This window comes from Ranitomeya variabilis, chromosome 2, assembly GCF_051348905.1.
Source record: "Ranitomeya variabilis isolate aRanVar5 chromosome 2, aRanVar5.hap1, whole genome shotgun sequence".
NCBI classification, from domain to species: Eukaryota; Metazoa; Chordata; class Amphibia; order Anura; family Dendrobatidae; genus Ranitomeya; species Ranitomeya variabilis.
The window spans coordinates 20,634,333-20,659,016 of record NC_135233.1 but is presented as its reverse complement, the minus strand read 5'-3'; the positions used below and the strand labels follow the sequence as shown (position 1 = coordinate 20,659,016).

Genomic DNA, 24,684 nt, shown 5'->3' with positions numbered 1-24,684 from the left:
TGCAGTGGGGGAGGGAGGACAGTGCATGATGTTAGGTGATTGGGAGAAAATTTCCTGTAGGATATGGTCAATTTTTTCTTTTAAATAATTGGCCAGATAGTCATAGCTGAGGACCGTGGTCGGGGCCTGCACTCTTGGATTGAGGAGGGAATGAAAAGTGTCAAAGAGGTGTTTAGGATTCTTGGATAGTGAGGTGATGAGGGTGCTGAAGCAGGGTTGTTTGGAGAGGTGAAGGGCAGTGTTGTATGCTTTAAGAATTTAAGCCACAATTCCTTTGTATCAACATGTCCGGATTTTCAATTATTTCAGCAGCGCGGATGACATCCACTAATTTCCCTCTTTACTTCCTGATATGGTCAATGCCTGACCTGTGGATCTGTGGAAGCTGACGCTTATATGCTCTTTCAAAGGGTTACCAGGTGAGCAGTTTTCTGAGCAACAGATTCTTAAATTGTCGGATAAGACCCTATGTGCGCTTCTTCTCTCCTATAGTTTCTTTGTTTTAAGCATAAACCTATTATGGATGAAATCTTCAGCCAGACTGGAATTTCTCCACAGAGATTAGGCACACCTGGAGCACCGCTGTTGGAAATGTGTTTGCAGCGTGTGCCAGGGTTGTCGCCATCTGTTCTGAGTTGTTCTATGTCTAGGAGGTGCAGCTTTATCCAGAGCACTGTTCAATGTCTCATTATAATTTTTCAGAGCAGTGTTAGGACATAAGAGGGAGGAGTGTCATGATTACCCCAATGGCAGGGAAATAAAAATAACAAAACGGACTAGCTCTCGGGTGATGGAAACTAAAGTTGACCGTGACCTGAACCTGACACAACACTGGAAGTAGCCGGGGAGTGTTCCTACGATGCCCTAGACACCACGCGCCAGCCGGAGATCTAACTACCCCTATCAGAGGAATATACAGGCCTGCCTTACCTCCAGAGATGAACCCCAAAAGGAGATAGCAGCCCCCCACAGATATTGACGGTGAGTTAAGAGGAAAAGACATACGTAGGATGAACAGCAGATTTAGCACAGTGAGGTCCGCTTTCTAGATAGCAGAAGGATAGGAAAGAGTTACTTCACGGTCAACTTCAAAACACTACTCAAAAACACCATCCTGAAATTACTTTAAAACTCCAGTGACAACTCATGCCACTGGAGTGGCAATTTCAGTCCACAAGAGCTTCCAGCTACAGAGAGTCACATTGCAGCAAGCTGGACAAGAAATAGCATAAACTAGAAACAAAATTCAACTTAGCTGAACAGGAACTTGAGGCAGGAGAATGCAACAGAATGCTACTGATACATTGTTGGCCGGCATAGGACTAACAGCCAAGCAGCCTTAAATAGGAAACTCCCCTAATGGGTGGCAACAGGTGATCAGGGATAGAAGAAGGCAAATAAGTGGCACTACCATAAAACACCACCGGGGGAGCCCACAAACAGAATTCACAACAGTACCCCCCCCTTAAGGAGGGGGCACCGAACCCTCACCAGAACCACCAGGGCGATCTGGATGAGCACTATGAAATGCACGAACCAAATCAGGAGCATGAACATCAGATGCTGTCACCCAAGAATTATCCTCCTGACCATAGCCCTTCCACTTAACCAGATACTGAAGTTTCCGTCTGGAAACACGAGAGTCCAAGATCTTTTCCACCACATACTCCAATTCACCCTCAACCAGCACAGGAGCAGGAGGATCAGCAGAAGGAACAACCGGTACCTCATACCTCCGCAATAATGACCGATGAAAAACATTATGAATAGTAAAAGATGCTGGGAGGTCCAAACGAAAGGACACAGGATTGAGAACCTCCAGAATCCTATAAGGGCCGATAAACCGAGGCTTAAACTTAGGAGACGAGACCTTCATAGGAACAAATCGAGAAGACAGCCAAACCAGGTCCCCAACACAAAGACGAGGACCAACACGCCGATGACGATTAGTAAACTGTTGAGTCTTCTCCTGGGACAACTTCAGATTGTCCACAACCTGTCCCCAAATCTGATGCATTCTATCAACCACAGCATCTACTCCAGGACAATCCGAAGACTCCAATTGACCGGACGAAAAGCGAGGGTGAAACCCTGAATTACAAAAAAATGGAGAAACCAAAGTGGCAGAACTGGCCCGATTGTTAAGGGCAAACTCTGCCAATGGCAAAAAATCAAGCCAATCGTCCTGATCAGCGGACACAAAACACCTCAAGTAAGTCTCCAAAGTCTGATTAGTACGCTCAGTCTGGCCATTAGTCTGAGGATGGAATGCAGACGAAAAAGACAAGTCGATGCCCATCCTGGCACAGAACGCCCGCCAAAATCTAGACACAAACTGAGTACCCCTGTCAGACACTATATTCTCAGGAATACCATGCAAACGCACCACATTCTGAAAAAATAGAGGGACCAGCTCAGAGGAGGAGGGCAATTTGGGCAAAGGTACCAAATGAACCATCTTGGAAAAACGGTCACACACCACCCAGATGACAGACATCCTACGAGAAACAGGAAGGTCAGAAATAAAGTCCATAGAGATGTGCGTCCAAGGCCTCTTAGGAATAGGCAAGGGCAACAACAACCCACTGGCCCGAGAACAGTAGGGCTTAGCCCGAGCACAAACATCACAAGACTGCACAAAAATACGCACATCTCGAGACAAGGAAGGCCACCAGAAGGACCTAGACACCAAATCCCTGGTGCCAAAAATTCCAGGATGACCTGCCAACGCGGAAGAGTGAACCTCCGAGATAACTCTACTGGTCCAGTCATCAGGGACAAACAGTCTACCAGGCGGACAGCGATCAGGCCTATCCACCTGAAACTCCTGCAAAGAGCGCCGCAGGTCTGGGGAGACAGCTGACAATATCACCCCATCCTTCAGGATGCCAGTAGGTTCGGAATCACCAGGCGAGTCAGGCTCAAAACTCCTAGAGAGGGCATCCGCCCTCACATTCTTAGACCCAGGCAGATATGAAACCACAAAGTTAAATCGGGAGAAAAACAACGACCAGCGCGCCTGTCTAGGATTCAGACGCCTGGCTGACTCAAGATAAATTAGATTCTTGTGGTCAGTCAAGACCACCACCTGGTGTCTAGCACCCTCAAGCCAATGACGCCACTCCTCAAATGCCCACTTCATGGCCAAGAGCTCCCGATTTCCAACATCATAATTTCGCTCAGCGGGCGAAAACTTTCGAGAGAAAAACGCACATGGTCTCATCACTGAGCAGTCAGGACCTTTCTGCGACAAAACTGCACCTGCTCCGATCTCGGAAGCATCTACTTCAACCTGGAAAGGGAGCGACACATCAGGCTGGCGCAACACAGGAGCAGAAGAAAAGCGGCGCTTAAGCTCCCGAAAGGCCTCCACAGCCGCAGAGGACCAATTAGCAACATCAGCACCCTTTTTGGTCAAATCAGTCAAAGGTTTAGCAATGGCAGAAAAACCCGCTATGAATCGGCGATAGAAATTAGCAAATCCCAAGAATTTCTGAAGACTCTTTAGAGAAGTAGGTTGTATCCAATCACAAATAGCCTGAACCTTAACAGGGTCCATCTCCATAGATGAAGGGGAAAAAATATATCCCAGAAATGAAATTCTCTGAACCCCAAAAATACACTTTGAGCCCTTTACAAAAAGAGAATTAGCTCGCAAAACCTGAAAAACTCTCCTGACCTGTTGAACATGAGATTCCCAGTCCTCCGAAAAAATCAGAATATCATCCAAATACACAATCATAAATTTATCCAGATATTCACGGAAAATATCGTGCATAAAGGACTGAAAAACGGAAGGGGCATTCGCGAGACCGAAAGGCATTACCAAATACTCAAAATGGCCTTCAGGCGTATTAAATGCGGTCTTCCACTCATCCCCCTGCTTAATCCGCACCAAATTATACGCACCACGTAGATCGATCTTAGTGAACCCACTTAGCCCCCTTTATGCGAGCAAACAGATCAGTCAGTAAAGGCAACGGATACTGGTATTTAACTGTAATCTTATTCAGAAGTCGATAGTCGATACAAGGTCTCAATGAACCATCCTTTTTACCCACAAAGAAAAACCCTGCCCCTAGAGGAGACAACGAGGGGCGAATATGACCCTTTTCCAAAGATTCTCTGATATACTCCCGCATAGCAGTATGTTCAGGTACAGACAAATTAAACAAGCGACCCTTAGGAAATTTACTACCGGGAATCAACTCAATAGCGCAGTCACACTCTCTGTGAGGGGGGAGAGAATCAGTTTTAGGCTCCTGAAAGACATCATAAAAATCTGACAGAAATGCTGGGATCTCAGAGGGAGTAGATGAAGAAATGGGAACCAAAGGTGCATCCCCATGAATCCCCCGACATCCCCAGCTCAACACAGACATTGATCTCCAGTCCAAGACTGGATTATGAATTTGTAACCATGGTAATCCAAGTACTAAAACGTCATGTAGATTGTATAACACAAGGAAACGAATAATCTCCTGATGGTCTGGGGTAAGATGCATAGTCACTTGTGTCCAATATTGTGGTTTATTGCTGGCCAAAGGTGTAGAATCAATACCCTTTAGGGGAATAGAAACTTCCAGAGGCTCTAAATCAAACCCACAACGCTTGGCAAAGGACCAATCCATGAGACTCAGAGCGGCGCCAGAATCCACATAAGCATCCACGGTAACAGATGACAAAGTACAAATCAATGTCACGGACAAAAGAAATTTAGACTGCAAGGTACCCATAGAAAAAGATTTATCAACCTTTTTATCAACCTTTTTTATGCGTTTAGAGCATGCTGATATAACATGAGCTGGATCTCCACAGTAGAAGCACAACCCATTTTTGCGCCTGTAATTCTGTCGTTCGCCTCTAGACAAAACACTATCGCATTGCATATGCTCTGGTGCCTTTTCAGAGGTCACCGCCAAATGGTGCACAGGTTTTTGCTCAGAAGATACCGCCAAATGGTGCACAGGTTTTTGCTCAGAGGACACCGCCAAATGGTGCACAGGTCTTTGCTCAGAAGATACCGCCATATGGTGCACAGATTTGCGCTCCCGTAAACGCCGATCAATCTGGATAGCCAATTTCATGGCATCATTCAGACCTGTAGGCACAGGGAACCCCACCATGACATCCTTCACGGCATCAGAGAGACCTTCTCTGAAATTAGCTGCTAGAGCGCACTCATTCCATTTAGTAAGCACCGACCATTTACGAAATTTTTGGCAATATATCTCAGCTTCATCTTGCCCTTGGGAAAGAGCTATCAAGGCTTTCTCAGCCAAAATCTCTAAATTAGGTTCTTCATAAAGCAACCCCAAAGCCAGAAAAAACGCATCTACATTTACTAACGCAGGATCCCCTGGCGACAATGCAAATGCCCAACTTTGTGGGTCACCCCGCAGTAGAGAAATAACAATTTTAACCTGTTGCGCAGGATCACCAGCAGAGTGAGATCTCAGAGACAAAAACAATTTACAATTCTCTCTGAAATTCAAAAAACGGGATCTGTCTCCGGTAAAAAATTCAGGCATAGGGATCTTAGGTTCAGACATTGGAGCACGTATAACAAAATCTTGTAAGTTCTGGACCTTTGTAGCCAGGTTATTCAGACCTGCAACCAAACTCTGTGGATCCATGATTCAAACAGGTGTAACCAAAGCCATTCAGAGATTAAGAGGAGAGGAAAAAAAAAAGGCTGAAGACTGCAGTTTAAGCAAGGAGTACAAATGAGCAAACTAGGGTACACTTTCCAAACACAGAAAAAAAAAAAAACTTTTCACATCCTTTCCTGCTTTAGTGCATAGTTTTAACACATTGCGGCCGGCCAAACTGTCATGATTACCCCAATGGCAGGGAAATAAAAATAACAAAACGGACTAGCTCTCGGGTGATGGAAACTAAAGTTGACCGTGACCTGAACCTGACACAACACTGGAAGTAGCCGGGGAGTGTTCCTACGATGCCCTAGACACCACGCGCCAGCCGGAGATCTAACTACCCCTATCAGAGGAATATACAGGCCTGCCTTACCTCCAGAGATGAACCCCAAAAGGAGATAGCAGCCCCCCACAGATATTGACGGTGAGTTAAGAGGAAAAGACATACGTAGGATGAACAGCAGATTTAGCACAGTGAGGTCCGCTTTCTAGATAGCAGAAGGATAGGAAAGAGTTACTTCACGGTCAACTTCAAAACACTACTCAAAAACACCATCCTGAAATTACTTTAAAACTCCAGTGACAACTCATGCCACTGGAGTGGCAATTTCAGTCCACAAGAGCTTCCAGCTACAGAGAGTCACATTGCAGCAAGCTGGACAAGAAATAGCATAAACTAGAAACAAAATTCAACTTAGCTGAACAGGAACTTGAGGCAGGAGAATGCAACAGAATGCTACTGATACATTGTTGGCCGGCATAGGACTAACAGCCAAGCAGCCTTAAATAGGAAACTCCCCTAATGGGTGGCAACAGGTGATCAGGGATAGAAGAAGGCAAATAAGTGGCACTACCATAAAACACCACCGGGGGAGCCCACAAACAGAATTCACAACAGAGGAGATTGGGGCCAATGATGACTGCAAATTCTTCATAAATTTCTGCATGTTAATAGCACGCATATTTCTATAAGTGTGGAAAGTAGGGGTGTCCTGAGCAGAGTGACAGTTACTGACAAAGAATGAAAGAAGATTGTGGTCAGAGAGCGGGAGAGGGGAGTTACTAAAATGATGCACTGAGCAGGTCCAGCGTACTTCCGTATTCATGTGTAGGAGAGTAAGCTGCGAAAGGCCGAAGGAGGAAGTTAAGAGATAAAAGGTGAGTAGCAGATGGGGAGAGGGGAAAACCAATGGGGATGTTACAGTCCCCCATGATGAGGGTGTCAAAGTGATCAAGAAACTGATGGGAGGGGCCCAGAAGACGATCCATATCCGCCACTCTCAGGGAGAAGGGGATGTAGAGTGTTATGATCTGGTGGCCTAGGAGCAGCATGGGACGTACTCTGGAGAAGGTGGTACCTGTACTGACCGCAGACCCTGAACTTAACACCGCAACTAGAAGTAGCCGTGGAATGTACCTAACACTCCCTGGACATCTCGACACAGCCGGAGGACTAAATACCCCTAGAGATAGAAAAGGGAAAACTATCTTGCCTCAGAGAAAATCCCCAAAGGATAGACAGCCCCCCACAAATATTGACTGTGAGAGGAGAGGGAAATAACATACGCAGACTGAAATCAGAATTTAGCAAAGGAGGCCACTTCTAGCTAAATAGAAAGGATAGGACAGAGTACTATGCGGTCAGTATTAAAACACTAGAAAATATCCACCACAGAAAATACAAAATCTCCACATCTAACTAAAGATATGGAGGGTATATCTGCATCTCCAGAGATACCAGCTTGGCTAAACAAATCCTTATACAGACCAAGCTGGACAAGACAAAACATGGAAAAGAACTGAACAATAAGGCCCACAGCATGTGGACTGCAAAAAATGAAGGCAGAACTTATCTTTGTTGAAATGAACAGAAAAGCAAGAGAGACCAGGCAGGGATGTGAATCCTCCAGGAACAATGGACAACTGGCACTGACTAAAGGGTCAAGCAAGACTAAATAGCCCAGTCAGGATTGCAAAAAGTGGACACACCTGATGAATGCTGCGATCCAGAGACAGCAGCACTACCACTTATAACCACCGGAGGGAGCCCAAGAGCAGAATTCACAACAGTACCCCCCCTTGAGGAGGGGTCACCGAACCCTCACCAGAGCCCCCAGGCCGATCCGGATGAGCCAAATGAAAGGCACGAACCAAATCCTCAGCATGCATGAACATCGGAGGCAACAACCCAAGAATTATCCTCCTGGCCATAACCCTTCCATTTGACAAGATACTGAAGCTTCCGCCACGAAAAACGAGAATCCAAAATCTTCTCAACCACATACTCCAACTCCCCATCAATCAACACCGGGGCAGGAGGATCAACAGAGGGAACAACGGGCACCACATATTTCCGCAACAAAGATCTATGAAAAACATTATGGATGGAAAAAGAGGCTGGAAGGGCCAAACGAAAAGACACTGGATTGATAATCTCAGAAATCCTATAAGGGCCAATAAACCGAGGCTTAAACTTAGGGGAAGAAACCTTCATAGGAACATGACGGGAAGACAACCAGACCAAATCCCCAACCCGAAGCCGGGAATCAACACACCGAAGCCGGGAATCAACACACCGACGACGGAATCAACACACCGACGACGGTTAGCAAAACGCTGAGCCCCCTCCTGAGACAACACCAAATTGTCAACAACATGAGCCCAAATTTGCTGCAACCTGTCAACCACAGAGTCCAGCCCAGGACAATCAGAAGGCTCAACCTGCCCTGAAGAAAAACGAGGATGAAAACCAGAGTTACAAAAGAAGGGTGAAACCAAGGTAGCAGAACTAGCCCGATTATTAAGGGCAAACTCGGCCAATGGCAAGAAAGCCACCCAATCATCCTGATCAGCAGACACAAAGCATCTCAAATAAGTTTCCAAAGTCTGATTAGTTCGCTCGGTTTGGCCATTTGTCTGAGGATGAAATGCGGAAGAAAAAGACAAATCAATGCCCAGCCTAGCACAAAAGGCCCGCCAAAACCTAGAAACAAACTGGGAACCTCTGTCGGACACAATATTCTCCGGAATACCATGCAAACGAACCACATGCTGAAAAAACAACGGAACCAGGAAGGCAATTTAGGCAAAGGTACCAAATGAACCATCTTAGAAAACCGGTCACAAACCACCCAGATAACCGACATCCTCTGGGAAACCGGAAGATCCGAAATAAAATCCATAGAAATATGCGTCCAAGGCCTCTCCGGGACAGGCAAAGGCAAAAGCAACCCACTAGCGTGGGAACAGCAAGGCTTGGCCCGCGCACAAGTCCCACAGGACTGCACAAAAGAACGCACATCCCGTGACAAAGAAGGCCACCAAAAAGACCTACCAACCAAATCTCTGGTACCAAAAATCCCAGGATGACCAGCCAACACAGAACAATGAACCTTAGAAATCACTTTACTAGTCCATCTGTCAGGAACAAACAGTTTCCCCACTGGACAGCGGTCAGATTTATCAGCCTGAAATTCCTGAAGAACCCGTCGTAAATCAGGGGAGATGGCAGAAAGAATCACCCCTTCCTTCAGAATGCCGACCGGCTCAAGGACCCCAGGAGAATCAGGCAAAAAGCTCCTAGAGAGGGCATCAGCCTTAACATTCTTAGAACCCGGAAGATACGAGACCACAAAATCAAAACGGGAGAAAAACAGGGACCATCGGGCCTGTCTAGGATTCAGCCATTTGGCAGACTCGAGGTAAATCAGATTCTTATGATCGGTCAAGACCACAATACGGTGCTTGGCCCCCTCAAGCCAATGTCGCTACTCCTCAAATGCCCACTTCATAGCCAACAACTCACGATTGCCGACATCATAACTGCGTTCCGCAGGCGAAAACTTTCGAGAAAAGAAGGCACACGGTTTCATCAAGGAACCATCAGAATTCCTCTGAGACAAAACGGCCCCTGCCCCAATCTCAGAAGCGTCAACCTCAACCTGAAAAGGAAGAGAAACATCCGGCTGACGCAACACAGGGGCAGAAGTAAATCGGCGTTTAAGCTCCTGAAAGGCAGAAACAGCCGCAGAGGACCAATTCGTAACATCAGCGCCTTACTTCGTCAAATCGGTCAGGGGTTTAACCACACTGGAGAAGTTGGCAATGAAACGGCGATAAAAATGAGCAAAGCCCAAAAATTTCTGAAGGCTCTTCACGGATGTGGGCTGGATCCAATCATGAATGGCCTGAACCTTAACCGGATCCATTTCTATAGATGAGGGAGAAAAAATGAAGCCCAAAAAAGAAACCTTCTGTACTCCAAAGAGGCACTTAGACCCCTTCACAAACAAGGCATTATCACGAAGGATCTGAAATACCATCCTGACTTGTTTCACATGAGACTCCCAATCATCTGAAAAAATCAAAATATCATCCAAATATACAATCATGAATTTATCAAGATAATTCCGAAATATATCATGCATGAAGGACTGAAACACAGATGGAGCATTAGAGAGTCCGAATGGCATCACAAGGTATTCAAAATGGCCTTCGGGCGTATTAAACGCAGTTTTCCATTCGTCACCCTGCTTAATACGAACCAGATTATATGCCCCTCGAAGGTCAATCTTAGTAAACCAACTAGCCCCCTTAATCCTAGCAAACAGATCAGAAAGCAAAGGCAAAGGGTATTGGAATTTGACCGTGATCTTATTCAAGAGGCGATAATCAATAGAGGGTCTCAAGGAGCCATCCTTCTTGGCAACAAAAAAAAAAACCCGCTCCCAATGGTGAAGAAGATGGCCGAATATGCCCCTTCTCCAAAGACTCCTTCACATAGCTCCGCATGGCGGTATGTTCTGGCACAGACAGGTTGAAAAGTCGGCCCTTAGGGAACTTACAGCCTGGAATCAAGTCAATAGCACAATCACAGTCCCTGTGCGGTGGAAGGGAACTGGACTTGGGCTCATTGAATACATCCTGGAAATCTGACAAAAACTCAGGAATTTCAGAATAATAATAATATAATAATAATAATAATTTTTATTTATATAGCGCCAACATATTCCGCAGCGCTTTACAACTTATAGAGGGGACTTGTACAGACAATAGACATTACAGCATAACAGAAATCACAGTTCAAAATAGATACCAGGAGGAATGAGGGCCCTGCTCGCAAGCTTACAAACTATGAGGAAAAGGGGAGACACGAGAGGTGGATGGTAACAATTGCTTTAGTTATTCAGACCAGCCATAGTGTAAGGCTCGAGTGTTCATGTAAAGCTGCATGAACCAGTTAACAGCCTAAGTATGTAGCAGTACAGACACAGAGGGCTATTAACTGCATAAAGTGTATGAGAACACGATGCGAGGAACCTGATTATGTGTTTTGTTTTTTTCTATTTTTAATAGGCCACACAGGGATAGTTAGGTTAATGCGTTGAGGCGGTAGGCCAGTCTGAACAAATGAGTTTTTAGGGCACGCTTAAAACTGTGGGGATTGGGGATTAATCGTATTAACCTAGGTAGTGCATTCCAAAGAATCGGCGCAGCACGTGTAAAGTCTTGTAGACGGGAGTGGGAGGTTCTGATTATTGAGGATGCTAACCTGAGGTCATTAGCGGAGCGGAGGGCACGGGTAGGGTGGTAGACTGAGATCAGAGAGGAGATGTAGGGTGGTGCTGAGCCATGGAGTGCTTTGTGGATGAGGGTAGTAGTTTTGTACTGGATTCTGGAGTGGATGGGTAGCCAGTGTAATGACTGGCACAAGGTAGAGGCATCGGTGTAACGGTTGGTGAGGAATATGATCCTGGCAGCAGCATTCAGGACAGATTGGAGCGGGGAGAGTTTGGTAAGAGGGAGGCCGATTAGTAGAGAGTTACAATAGTCCAGACGGGAATGAATAAGAGAAACAGTAAGAGTTTTTGCAGAGTCGAAAGTAAGAAAAGGGCGAATTCTAGAAATGTTTTTGAGATGCAGATAAGAAGAGCGAGCCAGTGATCGGATGTGGGGGGTGAATGAAAGCTCGGAATCAAGGATGACCCCAAGGCAGCGGGCATGTTGCTTTGGAGTAATGATTGAACCGCACACGGAGATGGCAATGTCAGGCAAAGGTAGGTTAGTAGAGGGAGAGAACACGAGGAGTTCAGTTTTTGACAGGTTCAGTTTCAGATAGAGGGAGGACATGATGTTAGAGACAGCGGTAAGACAATCACTGGTGTTTTCTAAGAAGGTCGGAGTGAAAGCAGGAGAAGAGGTGTATAATTGGGTGTCATCAGCATAGAGATGGTACTGGAACCCAAATCTACTGATTGTTTGTCCAATAGGGGCAGTATACAAAGAGAAGAGGAGGGGGCCTAGGACTGATCCTTGAGGAACCCCAACAGTAAGGGGAAGGTGAGAGGAGGAGGAACCAGCAAAACATACAGTGAAGGATCGGTCAGAGAGATAGGAGGAGAACCAAGAGAGAACGGTGTCCTTGATGCCGATGGAGCGGAGCATAGTGAGGAGGAGCTGATGATCCACAGTGTCAAATGCTGCGGAAAGATCCAATAGAATTAGCATGGAGTAGTGACCATTAGATTTAGCTGTTAGTAGGTCATTAGAGACTTTAGTGAGGGCAGTTTCAGTAGAGTGTAAAGAGCGGAAGCCAGATTGAAGAGGGTCGAGAAGAGAGTTATCTGAGAGATAGCGGGTAAGACGGGAGTGGACCAGGCGTTCCAGGAGTTTAGAGATGAAGGGAAGATTAGAGACAGGTCTATAATTAGCGGCACAGATGGGGAGGCAATTGACATCAAAGGAACGTCACCATGAACTCCCTGGCAACCCCAACTAGTCACAGACATAGATTTCCAATCTAATACCGGATTATGCACCTGTAACCATGGGAAACCCAGCACAATAGCATCATGCAAATTATGCAACACCAGAAAGCGACAATCTTCCTGATGGGCTGGCGCCATGCACATGGTCACCTGTGTCCAAAACTGGGGTTTATTTTTAGCCAACGGTGTAGCATCAATGCCCCTCAAAGGAATAGGACTCTGCAAAGGCTGCAAGGGGAAACCACAACGTCTGGCAAATTCGAAGTCCATTAAGTTTAGATCGGCGCCTGAATCCACAAATGCCATGACAGAAAATGACGATAATGAGCAGATCAGGGTCACAGATAACAGAAATTTAGGTTGTACAGTACTGATGGTAACGGAACTAGCGATTCTCTTGGTACGCTGGTCTTTCACCCACACAGCTTTGCTGATTCTGACATGCCTGTTGATTGAGGATCGTTTCCCAGAGGGTTACACTAGGGCTGGTAAGAGTCATTCGGGACTACTTGGTAGGTTATAGGTTACTAGGGATTTGGTGTTATATTCCCACCAGTTATCAATACGTGTGGCGTACCAGTGCCTATCCAATTGCCCAACATTTTGGCAAAGTAACCCTTATGGTGTACTCATGTACAGGGGACACATTGTCAGATTCAGTTGCGATTTATGTTAAATGGTATTAGAGGATATGTATTAGCTGTGTGAGTTGTACAGTTTCTGCAGCATTTATCTGTTAATTGGTTGGACCCATTATTTCGAATTGTGTTTTTAGATGTTTTTAATTGTCTTTGTGTACGTTGTTCCTTGAATAAAGACTTTTTCTACCATTAGCTATTTTGTGGTGATCCCTATTTCTGTGCATACGCTTGTTCTTGTTTGTTGTTATTGCCTATTGGTATGCACATGGTGATCCCCTTTCTGTATGAAGATTTGGATGGTGCCCGCTCAATAAAGTCTTTATAAAAATCTCTTGGTTCGCTTAGGGCAATCAGAAATAACATGAGCAGAATCACCGCAGTAAAAACACAACCTATTCTGATGTCTGAATCCTTGTCGTTCAGCTCTAGACACAATCCTATCACACTGCATAGGCTCAGGACTCCGCTCGGAAGACAATGCCATAGTGTGCACAACTCTGCGCTCGCGCAAGCGCCGATCAATCTGAATGGCCAGAGACATAGAATCACTCAGACCAGCAGGCGTGGGGAACCCCACCATAACATCTTTAACGGATTCAGAAAGACCCTTTCTGAAAATTGCCGCCAAGGCATCCTCATTCCACTTAGTCAGCACAGACCATTTTCTAAATTTCTGGCAATATGATTCTGCCGCTTCTTGACCCTGACACAGGGCCAACAAGATCTTCTCAGCATGATCCACTGAATTAGGTACATCATACAATAACCCAAGGTTAAAAAGGTGTCTACATTACGCAAAGCCGGATTCCCAGGTTCCAGGGCAAATGCCCAATCCTGGGGGTCACCACGCAGCAGAGATATAACAATTTTAACCTGCTGGATGGGATCACCAGAGGAGCAGGGTTTCAGAGCAAAAGACAGTTTACAGTTATTTTTAAAGCTCAAAAATTTGGACCTGTCCCCAAAAAACAAATCAGGAGTTGGAATTCTAGGCTCTAAGACCGGAGTCTGAACGATATAATCGGAAATACCCTGTACTCTAGCAGCAAGTTGATCCACACGAGAAGCCAATCCCTGAACATCCATGCCAGCGCCAAACTCCTGAGCCACCCAGAGGTAAAGAGGGAAAAAAAACCCACAACAGACTACAAAAAAAATGGCTCAGCACTTTCCTTCCCTTCTTCTGAGATGCGGTTAACTCGGTTAACTCATTGTGGGCCAGTTGTACTGTTATGATCTGGTGGCCTAGGAGCAGCATGGGACGTACTCTGGAGAAGGTGGTACCTGTACTGACCGCAGACCCTGAACTTAACACCGCAACTAGAAGTAGCCGTGGAATGTACCTAACACTCCCTGGACATCTCGACACAGCCGGAGGACTAATTACCCCTAGAGATAGAAAAGGGAAAACTATCTTGCCTCAGAGAAAATCCCCAAAGGATAGACAGTCCCCCACAAATACTGACTGTGAGAGGAGAGGGAAATAACATACGCAGACTGAAATCAGAATTTAGCAAAGGAGGCCACTTCTAACTAAATAGAAAGGATAGGACAGAGTACTATGCGGTCAGTATTAACACTAGAAAATATCCACCACAGAAAATACAAAATCTCCACATCTAACTAAAGATATGGAGGGTATATCTGCATCTCCAGAGATACCAGCTTGGCTAAACAAATCCTTATACAGACCAAGCTGGACAAGACAAAACATGGAAAAGAACTGAACAATAAGGCCCACAGCATGTGGACTGCAAAAATCAAGGCCAGAACTTATCTTTGTTGAAATGAACAGAAAAGCAGGAGAGACCAGGCAGGGATGTGAATCCTCCAGGAACAATGGACAACTGGCACTGACTAAAGGGTCAAGCAAGACTAAATAGCCCAGTCAGGATTGCAAAAAGTGGACACACCTGATGAATGCTGCGATCCAGAGACAGCAGCACTACCACTTATAACCACCGGAGGGAGCCCAAGAGCAGAATTCACAACAGTAGAGTCTGACAACGTGGACCTCAAAAGAAGGGAAGTTAAGTGGGTGTACTGGGGGGGATAACCTGAAAAGTACATTTGATTGATATGAGCAGATCAACACCTCTACTTTGTCTTCTCTCAACTCTGGGGGTATGTGAAAAATGTAGGCCACCATACAAAAGAGCAGCAGCGGTGGTGGTGTCTGACTGCTGGATCCAGGTTTCAGTAAAAGGTTATGGGAATTTGAAAGGACAAAGTCATGGATGTAGGAGAGTTTATTACACGCTGAGCATGAATTCCAGAGGGCACAGTTAAAAGAAGGCTTCCATGGAATATTAGTGGGATTGGCAGCATTTCTGAGTGTAGTAGAGGAGAGGTTTGACTTTCTATTACAAGAAGGGCCGAGTTGGGAGAGAAATTCTGCGACAAAGAGAAGAGAGTGAGCAGATGGTTATTTGATTTGTGAGAGTGTCTCCTGTGTTGCATGGTGGAAGGGAATGGATCTGTGCAGTTTAGGGTTGTGAAAAGAGCATGAGTGCTATGCAGAGGAGGGATGAATGGAGTGCAAAGAGTTTGTGCAAGGACAGTGGATGTGAGTGAATGCAGCAGCCAGAATATAAATTCTACATATAAATATGATGAATATTTGTTGCATTGAACATGGAAGTAGGTTTTTGGAAGACCATGGGAAGCGGTCTGTGTGTGAGAGAGGAAACCATGGGGACCAGTCTGTGTGAGAGGGGAGTCCATGGGGAGCGGTCTGTGTGAGAGAGGAGGGTTCCATGGGGAGCGGTTTGTGTGAGAAAGGGAGGATCATGGGGAGCGGTCTGTGTGAGTGAGGGGTAACCATGGGGAGCGGTCTGTGTGAGAGAGGGGAGACTATCATGATTCCCAATGGCAGGGACATGGGCAAAAACGGACCAGCTCTAGGAAGATGGTATCTCAGGTATCCGCGATGCTGAACCTAACACGCAAATAAAAGTAGCCAGGGGGTGTGCCTACGTTGTATCCCTAGACACCTCGCGCCAGCCGGAGAGCTAACTACCCCTATAAGAGGAATACACAGACCTGGCTTGCCTCCAGGGAAACCCCAAAAGTTATAGTAGCCCCCCAAATGTAATAACGGTTAGGTAAGAGGAAAACACAAACGCAGTATGAATATAGATTCAGCAAAGTGAGGCCCTCTGACTAGATAGATGAAAATACAAAAGAGGACTTCGCGGTTACCTCAAAACCCTAAGCAGCCATCCTGAAACTACCTTAACTCCGTTATCAACTCATGACCCCGGAGTAGTAATTTCAGATCACTAGAGCTTCCAGCAGCACGAGAAATATAAATGCATGCTGGACAAAACAAACACAAAAAGCCAAAGATTTCAACTTAGCTGAATTGCAGACTTGGAGCAGGTAGCAAGCAACAGAGATGCTCTGGTAACATTGATTGCCGGCACTAGAGTGACTGAGAAGCCAGACTAAATAGGAAACTCCCAATTTCCTGATGAAAACAGGTGCACTGGAAACACAAGACCAAAGTCAACCAGTACCACCAGTAGCCACCAGAGGGAGCCAAAATCAGAATTCACAACAGGAGACCATGGGGAGCGGTCTGTGTGAGTGAGGGGTAACCATGGGGAGCGGGCTGTGTGAGAGAGGGGGAGACCATGGGGAGCGGTCTGTGTGATAGAGGGGAGACCATGGGGAGCGGTCTGTGTGAGAGAGGGGGGTTCCAAGGGGAGCGGTTTGTGTGAGAAAGGGAGGATCATGGGGAGCGGTCTGTGTGAGTGAGGGGTAACCATGGGGAGCGGTCTGTGTGAGAGAGGAGGGACCATGGGGAGCAGTCTGTGTGAGAGAGGAGGGACCATGGGGAGCGGTCTGTGTGAGGAAGGGGAGACCATGGAGAGCGGTCTGTGTGAGATAGGAGATCATGGGGAGCGGTCTGTGTGAGAGGAGGGACCATGGGGAGCGGTCTGTGTGAGAGAGGAGGGACCATGGGGAGTGGTCTGTGTGAGATAGGAGGGACCATGGGGAGCACTCTCTGTGTGAGAGAGGGGGGACCATGGGGAGCGGTCTGTGTGAGGGAGGGGAGACCATGGGGGCGATCTGTGTGATAGAGAGGGGAGACCATGGGGAGCGGTCTGTGTGATAGAGGGGAGACCATGGGGAGCGGTCTGTGTGAGAGAGGGGAGACCATGGGGAGCGGTCTGTGTGATAGAGGGGAGACCATGGGGAGCGGTCTGTGTGATAGAGGGGAGACCATGGGGAGCGGTCTGTGTGATAGAGGGGAGACCATTGGGAGCGGTCTGTGTGATAGAGGGGAGACCATGGGGAGCGGTCTGTGTGATAGAGGGGAGACCATGGGGTGCCATCTATGTGAGAGAGGAGACCATGGGGAGCAGTCTGTGTGTGAGAGGGGAGACCATGGGGAGAAGTCTGGGGGAGAGAGGGGAGACTATGGAGAGCGGTCTGTGTGATAGAGGAGAGATTGTGGAAAGTGGTCTATGTGAGAGAGGGGAAACCAGTGTGTGTGTGAGGGGAACTACCATGGGGAACGGTCTGAGTAAGAGACTGGGAGCCATGGGGAGAAATATGTGTGAGAGGGGAACTACCAGTGGGAACAATGTTTCTGAGAGAGAGAAGGCCATGGGAAAAGGTGTGTGTGATAGAGGGGAGACACAATGGGGAGCGGTCTGTGTGAGGAGACACAATGGGGAGCAGTCTGTGTGAGGAGACACAATGGGGAGCGGTCTGTGTGAGTGAGGAGACACAATGGGGAGCAGTCTGTGTGAGTGAGGAGACACAATGGGGAGCGGTCTGTGTGAGTGAGGGGACACAATGGGGAGCAGTCTGTGTGAGTGAGGGGACACAATGGGGAGCGGTCTGTGTGAGTGAGGGGACACAATGGGGAGTAGTCTGTGTGAGGAGACACAATGGGGAGCGGTCTGTGTGAGTGAGGGGACACAATGGGGAGCGGACTGTGTGTTGGAACCAATAGAGAACAGTGACTTCTCTGAGTCTGTAAATATTGTATCCTAGTTACTTCAGGACCTGTGGTGATGTCATGGTCATGTGATCAGTCACATAGGGGAGGAGTAAAGCAGTTTTTTTTCCCCTGGAGCACTTCCTGTCATGTGACCTTCAGATCACATGGCTGTGACATCACCACAGGTCCTGTTCTCCCAGGAGGTGACATCTGCAGTGGTCGGTCGGGTCTGTGAGTTTCTTTGTTTGTTTCCTCAGTTTTTTATCTGCCTCAGGCCTCGTTCACACCTCAGTTTTTCCTGTACGTTTCCTGGGTTGTTCCTGAATGGCCTCTTACCCATTACAGTCTATGGTGTAGTTCACATTTCTGATATTTTTCTCTGACCGGGTGGTTCACACAAAATCACGGAAACGCGTCCGATTTTGCCCAATCATTGTCAATGCAAGTCTACGGATCCGTAAAAAACTCGGATGCCATCTGTGTGCTGCCTGTTCTACACGGACCGCGCGACAGAAGAAGCTGGAGAGACCTCCATCACTTTTTTTTTTATCATATAGGAAAATCTTATTAAATTCTGATAGAAAAAAAACTGCGGAAACTCCGAGGCCGAATTCTGGGAGTTTCGTCCCTTAGTTTCCTATAGCGCAGTTGTCCTATAGGTGATGTACAGCAGGTGCAGCCAGCAGGGGGCAGCGTCTCCTGTGCAGCCTCCGCTCTGCTCCATCAGGGACTCCGGTGAGAGTAGATGTGGCCATCCTGAGAAGTCTCCATATACCAGCTCAATGACCCCATTATCCAGCAGTGCGGACGCCATATTTGTCCTGGTTTCTGGGTGATTCCACTGACTTCAATCACCCTGCTACTAATTTTGTGACATCAGCGGCTGAAAGTTGTTTATCCCTTTAAAAACACCAGATATCTATTCAAATCTACGAAATTTGGCCATGGACCCATTTTTGTGTCATTTTTTATGCCCAGAACCCGATAGTACTAATCCATGGTGAAATGAATTTGATGTGGGGCGCGCTCATCTGCACCTGGTGAGGTCAGGGGCCCAGAGTCACTTATCTGAACCTGTGAGTATTGGCTGCTGCTCGCTTTGATGCCAGATCTTATGCCCAGAACATAGGTGGGTAATGCTGGAGTGAATGGCATCTGATATGGAGCGTCCCGTACTGTGTGTCTGCAGTGTGAGCTCAGTGGCCCACGGTGTCAAATCCTTTTCATAACACCCTTCGGTGCCCATTTTTGTGCCATTTATATTTGTGTAGCTGTTGTTAAGTCTATTCACCTCTGGGCCCCACACTGCATTGTGTTGTAATATTCTAATCAGTTTTCTCATAATTAAACTTGTAGAAAATAAAAAATAAACTTTCCATATAAAAAACTGATGAATAAGAAGTCAACTGCAGCATCGTGCATCTCCGTATTCTCTGCCCTTATGTACAGGACTTTCATCAGTAACATTTCTCTTTAATAGACGATGGTCCTTTCCATCAGTGACCCCCCGAGGATGGAGCAGGACACAGACCACATGGCGGCTCGGACATTAGACCTCACCCTGGAGATAATCTACTGGATCACTGGAGAGGTGAGATCTTCACATCACTCTGATCTCTAGGAATAAAGCAGGGAAATGACGGGAAAGGTGAAGGATTCTTGGCCTCTGTGTAGTGATCGGCGTCTCCCCATACACAGGATCACACAGTAGTGAAGACGTCGTCTGGGGAGTGTGTGACCCCCCGTGTGTCAGGAGGGCGGAGCAGGACCCCGAGTGACATCACCGAGCCTCCACCTCATTCACTGATACATGAGCAGAAGATCCTAGAACTGACCAATAGGATCACTGAGCTGCTGAGCGGAGAGGTGAGCGCTGCCGGGAATGCTGGGACATTATACAATAACGTCGGGGGAGGGGTCTGCTAATGGCGGGTCATTGTGTGTGTCAGGTTCCTATAAGGTGTCAGGACGTCACCGTCTATTTCTCCATGGAGGAGTGGGAGTATATAGAAGAACACAAGGATCTGTACAAGGACGCCATGATGGAGGATCACCGGTCCATCACATCTCCAGGTAAGAGGAGACCTTCCTGGGTTGTAGAGAACAGGTCTGAGAGTCGTCTAGATTCCCCATCATCTGCTCATCACATGTAGACAATGTATTCAGTCACTGCGGTTATTTCCTATAGATGGATCCAGTCCGAGAAATCCCCCGGAGAGAAGTCCCAGTCCTCTATATCCCCAGGATCGGCCAGAGAAGGAGGAAGATGTCCCCCGGGATCATCAGGTAGATGAGATGAGATTTCTGTACATTCTCTATAGAGTGATATAATGAACCTTCTAGTAACCTCCGGCCGCCGCGCCGAGTACTGGAGGCTCCAGCAGGTCCTGTTATTGCCGTCTGTGGTCGGTATAAATGGTTTCCTCTTTATATAAGATTGTGTGACGCTTCCTGCTGTCTGGAGATTGAGATGTGACGTGGATAAATGGAAAGTTCTGCAGTGAGATGTAGATGACAGATGAGAGCACAATGCCAGGCAGCTGCTTCTAGGGCAGAACACTGAGGCTGTTGGTGAGAGTCTTACGGTCACAGCTTAGTTACATGAACTGTCATTGATTTTCACCAAATTTTGTAGTGAAAAAATCTTGCAAAATTTTTTTTTTTTTTGTTTTACGCTGCTCTCACCAAAAGTTGTAAAGTTGATTGTGGTCACCAGATTTGTTTTTGTTTCTATGACAGAGAACAGCACACGTCCTCGGCTCCTCGTGTCTGTTGTACATTTTCTTTTCTGACTTTTCAGTGTTAGTTGCGTCTTTCAATAAATTTTGGTGTAAGTCACATTTTTAACTTTTACCATGTTTTTGGTGTTGAAAACTTCAGTCCTAAATAAAATGTCTGTTTTAATCTTTTTAATCAGTTTTTGTGCACAAAAAAAGCAACAAAAGTGATGAGAGGCCTGGAGAGCCTGAGATATGAGGAAGACTAGTAAGAATAGACGATTTTGAGGAGGACGTGATAAAATTGTACAAATGTATAAATGTAGGAAGTATTAAGAGCAGCTTTTCACATAAGGTCACTGCAAGAGAAAAGAAGGTTCCATCTCCAGTGATGATGAAAGGCTTCTTTACTGTAAAAGCAGTGACTGCTGAATGATGGAAGAACTGGTGTTACTGAGCTCCGCGTCCACTTCACGATTGACAGAGATCTTTTCATGCAGAAAAATAACGGGAACATTTGTCTTTGCGTAAAACACTTGGTTGAACATTGATTCGACCTGATAAAAATAATCAGATTAACTTAGTCAAATGTGACAGCAGCATTTAAAAGGTATCAACGATGGCCAAAGTCCCTCAGGAGTCTGTTTGGGTTGCCTTGGCATCCAGAGGTTTTCTGAACGCCTCCATGGTATATATATTAAATCCAGCCCGAGTCTGTATTTCACAGACCAGTGTTTTTTTTCAGTAATGTATTGTATTGGCGATCTAGGAATACAAATGTTTATAATGAATCTGACAGCTGATGTATGCTGCCCGAGCAAACATATTTTCAAAATCCGGTTGGGACAAATGTTATGTCTTTATGTTCTGGACTCTTTTATTTTTTTCCTTTAATAGATGATGGTCCTTTCCATCAGTGACCCCCCCAGGATGAAGCAGGACACAGACCACATGGCGGCTCGGATATTAGACCTCACCCTGGAGATAATCTACTGGATCACTGGAGAGGTGAGATCTTCACATCACTCTGATGTCTAGGAATAAAGCAGGGAAATGACGGGAAAGGTGAAGGATTCTTGTCCTCTGTGTAGTGATCGGCGTCTCCCCATACACAGGATCACACAGTAGTGAAGACGTCGTCTGGGGAGTGTGTGACCCCCCGTGTGTCAGGAGGGCGGAGCAGGACCCTGAGTGACATCACCGAGCCTCCACCTCATTCACTGATACATGAGCAGAAGATCCTAGAACTGACCAATAGGATCACTGAGCTGCTGAGCGGAGAGGTGAGCGCTGCCGGGAATGCTGGGACATTATACGATAACGCCGGGGGAGGGGTGTGCTAATGGTGGGTCATTGTGTGTGTCAGGTTCCTATAAGGTGTCAGGACGTCACCGTCTATTTCTCCATGGAGGAGTGGGAGTATATAGAAGGACACAAGGATCTGTACAAGGACGCCATGATGGAGGATCACCGGACCATCACATCTCCAGGTAAGAGGAGACCTTCCTGGGTTGTAGAGAACAGGTCTGAGAGTCGTCTAGATTCCCCATGTCATGTTTTTTAGGAGAACTATCAGTGTTCTTATGTTGTAAATTGAATGGTAAAACAGAATTACAGAAATCAAGACTTTAGGTGACCAAGCAAAAAATAACGACCGGGTTAAAGATACTTTGAAAAATCCTTCTTGGTAGCCTTAAAGGAAATGTAAAAAGCTGATAACCAGTATATTTGGTGCACATGATGATGAGGGATGTTATCCTGTCTGAGCCGCTGTTCGCTAAGAGCAGTTTAGAAATTGGGTTTGCAGCAGCTACATGTAGAGAAAATGAAGATTTCTCATTGGCTTGTATTGGAGAATGTTGTAGGCCTCCATACACAGAAGACTACAATCATCTAAACATACCGATATCTGCAGAATCGGCCTACAGTCTAATGTTTTGGGGTCTCCTTATTATCCCCTAACAAATGATGTCGGAGGAGATAGGAATCCAAAATGTTGGGTTTCCACTGGCCAATCCTTTTGTTCTCTGAGATAAAAGTAGAGGGAACTTAGATAGTCTGGAGGTATGAGTAGGACATGGAGGAGTCTGGTAAGGAGGAGTAGGACACGAAGGAGTCTGGAGGAAAGAGTAGGACACTGAGGAGTAGGACATGGAGGAGTCTGGAGGGAGGAGTAGGACATGGAGGAGTCTGGAGGCAGGAGTAGGACACAGAGGAGTAGGACATGTCTGGAGGGTAGAGGAGGACACAGAGGAGACTGGAGGAAGGAGAAGGACACGGAGGAGACTGGAGGGAGGAGGACATGGATTAGTGTGGTATAGGACAGTGGAATCTGGAGGGAGGTAAAGGACAAAAAAAGGTCTGGATGGAGGTGGAGGACACTGAGGAGTGTGATGTAGGACTGAGTATTCTGGAGAGAGGAGAAGGACATGTAGGAGTCTGGTATAGGACAGTGGAATCTGGAGAGAGGAAAAAGGACAAGAAGGGTTCCGGTGGAGGTGGAGGACGCTGAGGAGTCTGGTGTAGGACAGATGAATATGGAGGGAGGAGGAAGACACAGAGGAGTATAATGTGGGATAGAGGAATCTGGAGGGAGTAGAAGAACACGGAGGAATCTGGAGGGATGAGGTGGACACGGAGGAGTCTGGAGGAAGGAGTAGGACACGGAGGAGTCTGGAGGAAGGAGTAGGACACATAGAAGTCTGGAGGAAGGAGTATGACACTGAGGAGTCTGGAGAAAGGAGTATGACACTGAGGAGTCTGGAAGGAGTAGTATGACACGAAGGAGTATAACACAGAGGAGTCTGGAGGAAGGAGTAGGACACGGAGGAGACTGGAGGGAGGAGGAGGACATGGATGAGTGTGGTATAGGACAGTGGAATCTGGAGGGAGGCAAAGGACAAAAAGGGGTCTGGATGGAGGTGCAGGACACTGAGGAGTGTGATGTAGGACTGAGGATTCTGGAGAGAGGAGGAGCACATGGAAGAGTCTAATGTACGACAGAGAAATCTGGAGGGAGGTGTAGGACAGAGGAATCTGGAGGGAGGAGGAAGACACAGAGGAGTCTAGTTTAGGATAGAGGAATCTGGAGGGAGAAGAAGGACACGGAGGAATCTGGAGGGATGAGGTGGACATGGAGGAGTCCTCGAGTTTGTGCCCAAATATATTAGTAGATTGTAATTCAGTTTACATATTATCTATATGTAACAGTGCAGCTTATAATAACAGTGGGATCAGCTATAATTTTAATGGGAATTTGTCAGCAGGATTTGAACTTCCAAACTATTTATATGCGTATCTAGCTCTTTCTAAGACAATTTCCGCAATACCTTTCCATGGCCAGTCCATTCCTCCATTACTGAGAAATCAACGTCTGTATTGATATACAAATCCAGCCCTATCGTCCCTGAAGATGTTGCTTATGCTCTGGACCAGCAAATGCAACATTAAGATTGTTGGGGGTCATGGTCACAGCTCTGGAGTTATCAAGCCAAAATTCCGACTTTCCAACTCCCGACAGCACAATAAATGACCAGTAACACCGGAGAACGATTTTAAACATAATTTTTGCTGAGTTAGATTTTTCTGCTGATTTAGACCTCAAATAGACATACTTGTCACAAATCCGTCGCTCACTGTGTCCTAGGGAGTCCATCTTGAGTGGTCATCCTGGGGTCACAGCTTTGCAGAAAACCATTGCTACAGTCTTATCTGCTTACTAGATGGTGGCCCGATTCTAACGCATCGGGTATTCTAGAATATGTATGTCCACGTAGTATATTGCCCAGCCACGTAGTATATTGGGCAGACACGTAGTATATTGCCCAGCCACGTAGTATATTGCCCAGTCACGTAGTATATTGCCCAGCCACGTAGTATATTGCCCAGTCACGTAGTATATTGCCCAGCCACGTAGTATATTGCCCAGTCACGTAGTATATTGCCCAG

The 24,684-nt window shown here is 46.6% G+C and overlaps 1 protein-coding gene across 2 annotated transcripts in view; it reads left to right on the top strand.

The window, feature by feature from the left end:
* Window positions 1-24,684, top strand: part of LOC143804196 (uncharacterized) — a 75,887-nt gene that overhangs the window by 27,934 nt on the left and 23,269 nt on the right. Inside the window, exons 1-9 of one of the 2 annotated variants that reach the window (XM_077282056.1) lie at window positions 18,200-18,250; window positions 18,998-19,095; window positions 19,500-19,610; window positions 19,718-19,885; window positions 19,969-20,092; window positions 20,208-20,305; window positions 21,634-21,744; window positions 21,852-22,019; window positions 22,103-22,226. In XM_077282056.1, coding sequence (XP_077138171.1) covers window positions 19,503-19,610; window positions 19,718-19,885; window positions 19,969-20,092; window positions 20,208-20,305; window positions 21,634-21,744; window positions 21,852-22,019; window positions 22,103-22,226 — 901 coding nt within the window. In that variant the 5' untranslated portion in view covers window positions 18,200-18,250; window positions 18,998-19,095; window positions 19,500-19,502. Of the gene's footprint in view, window positions 1-18,199; window positions 18,251-18,997; window positions 19,096-19,499; window positions 19,611-19,717; window positions 19,886-19,968; window positions 20,093-20,207; window positions 20,306-21,633; window positions 21,745-21,851; window positions 22,020-22,102; window positions 22,227-24,684 lie in introns of those variants that run through there. The other variant, XM_077282055.1, reaches the window with a different exon arrangement.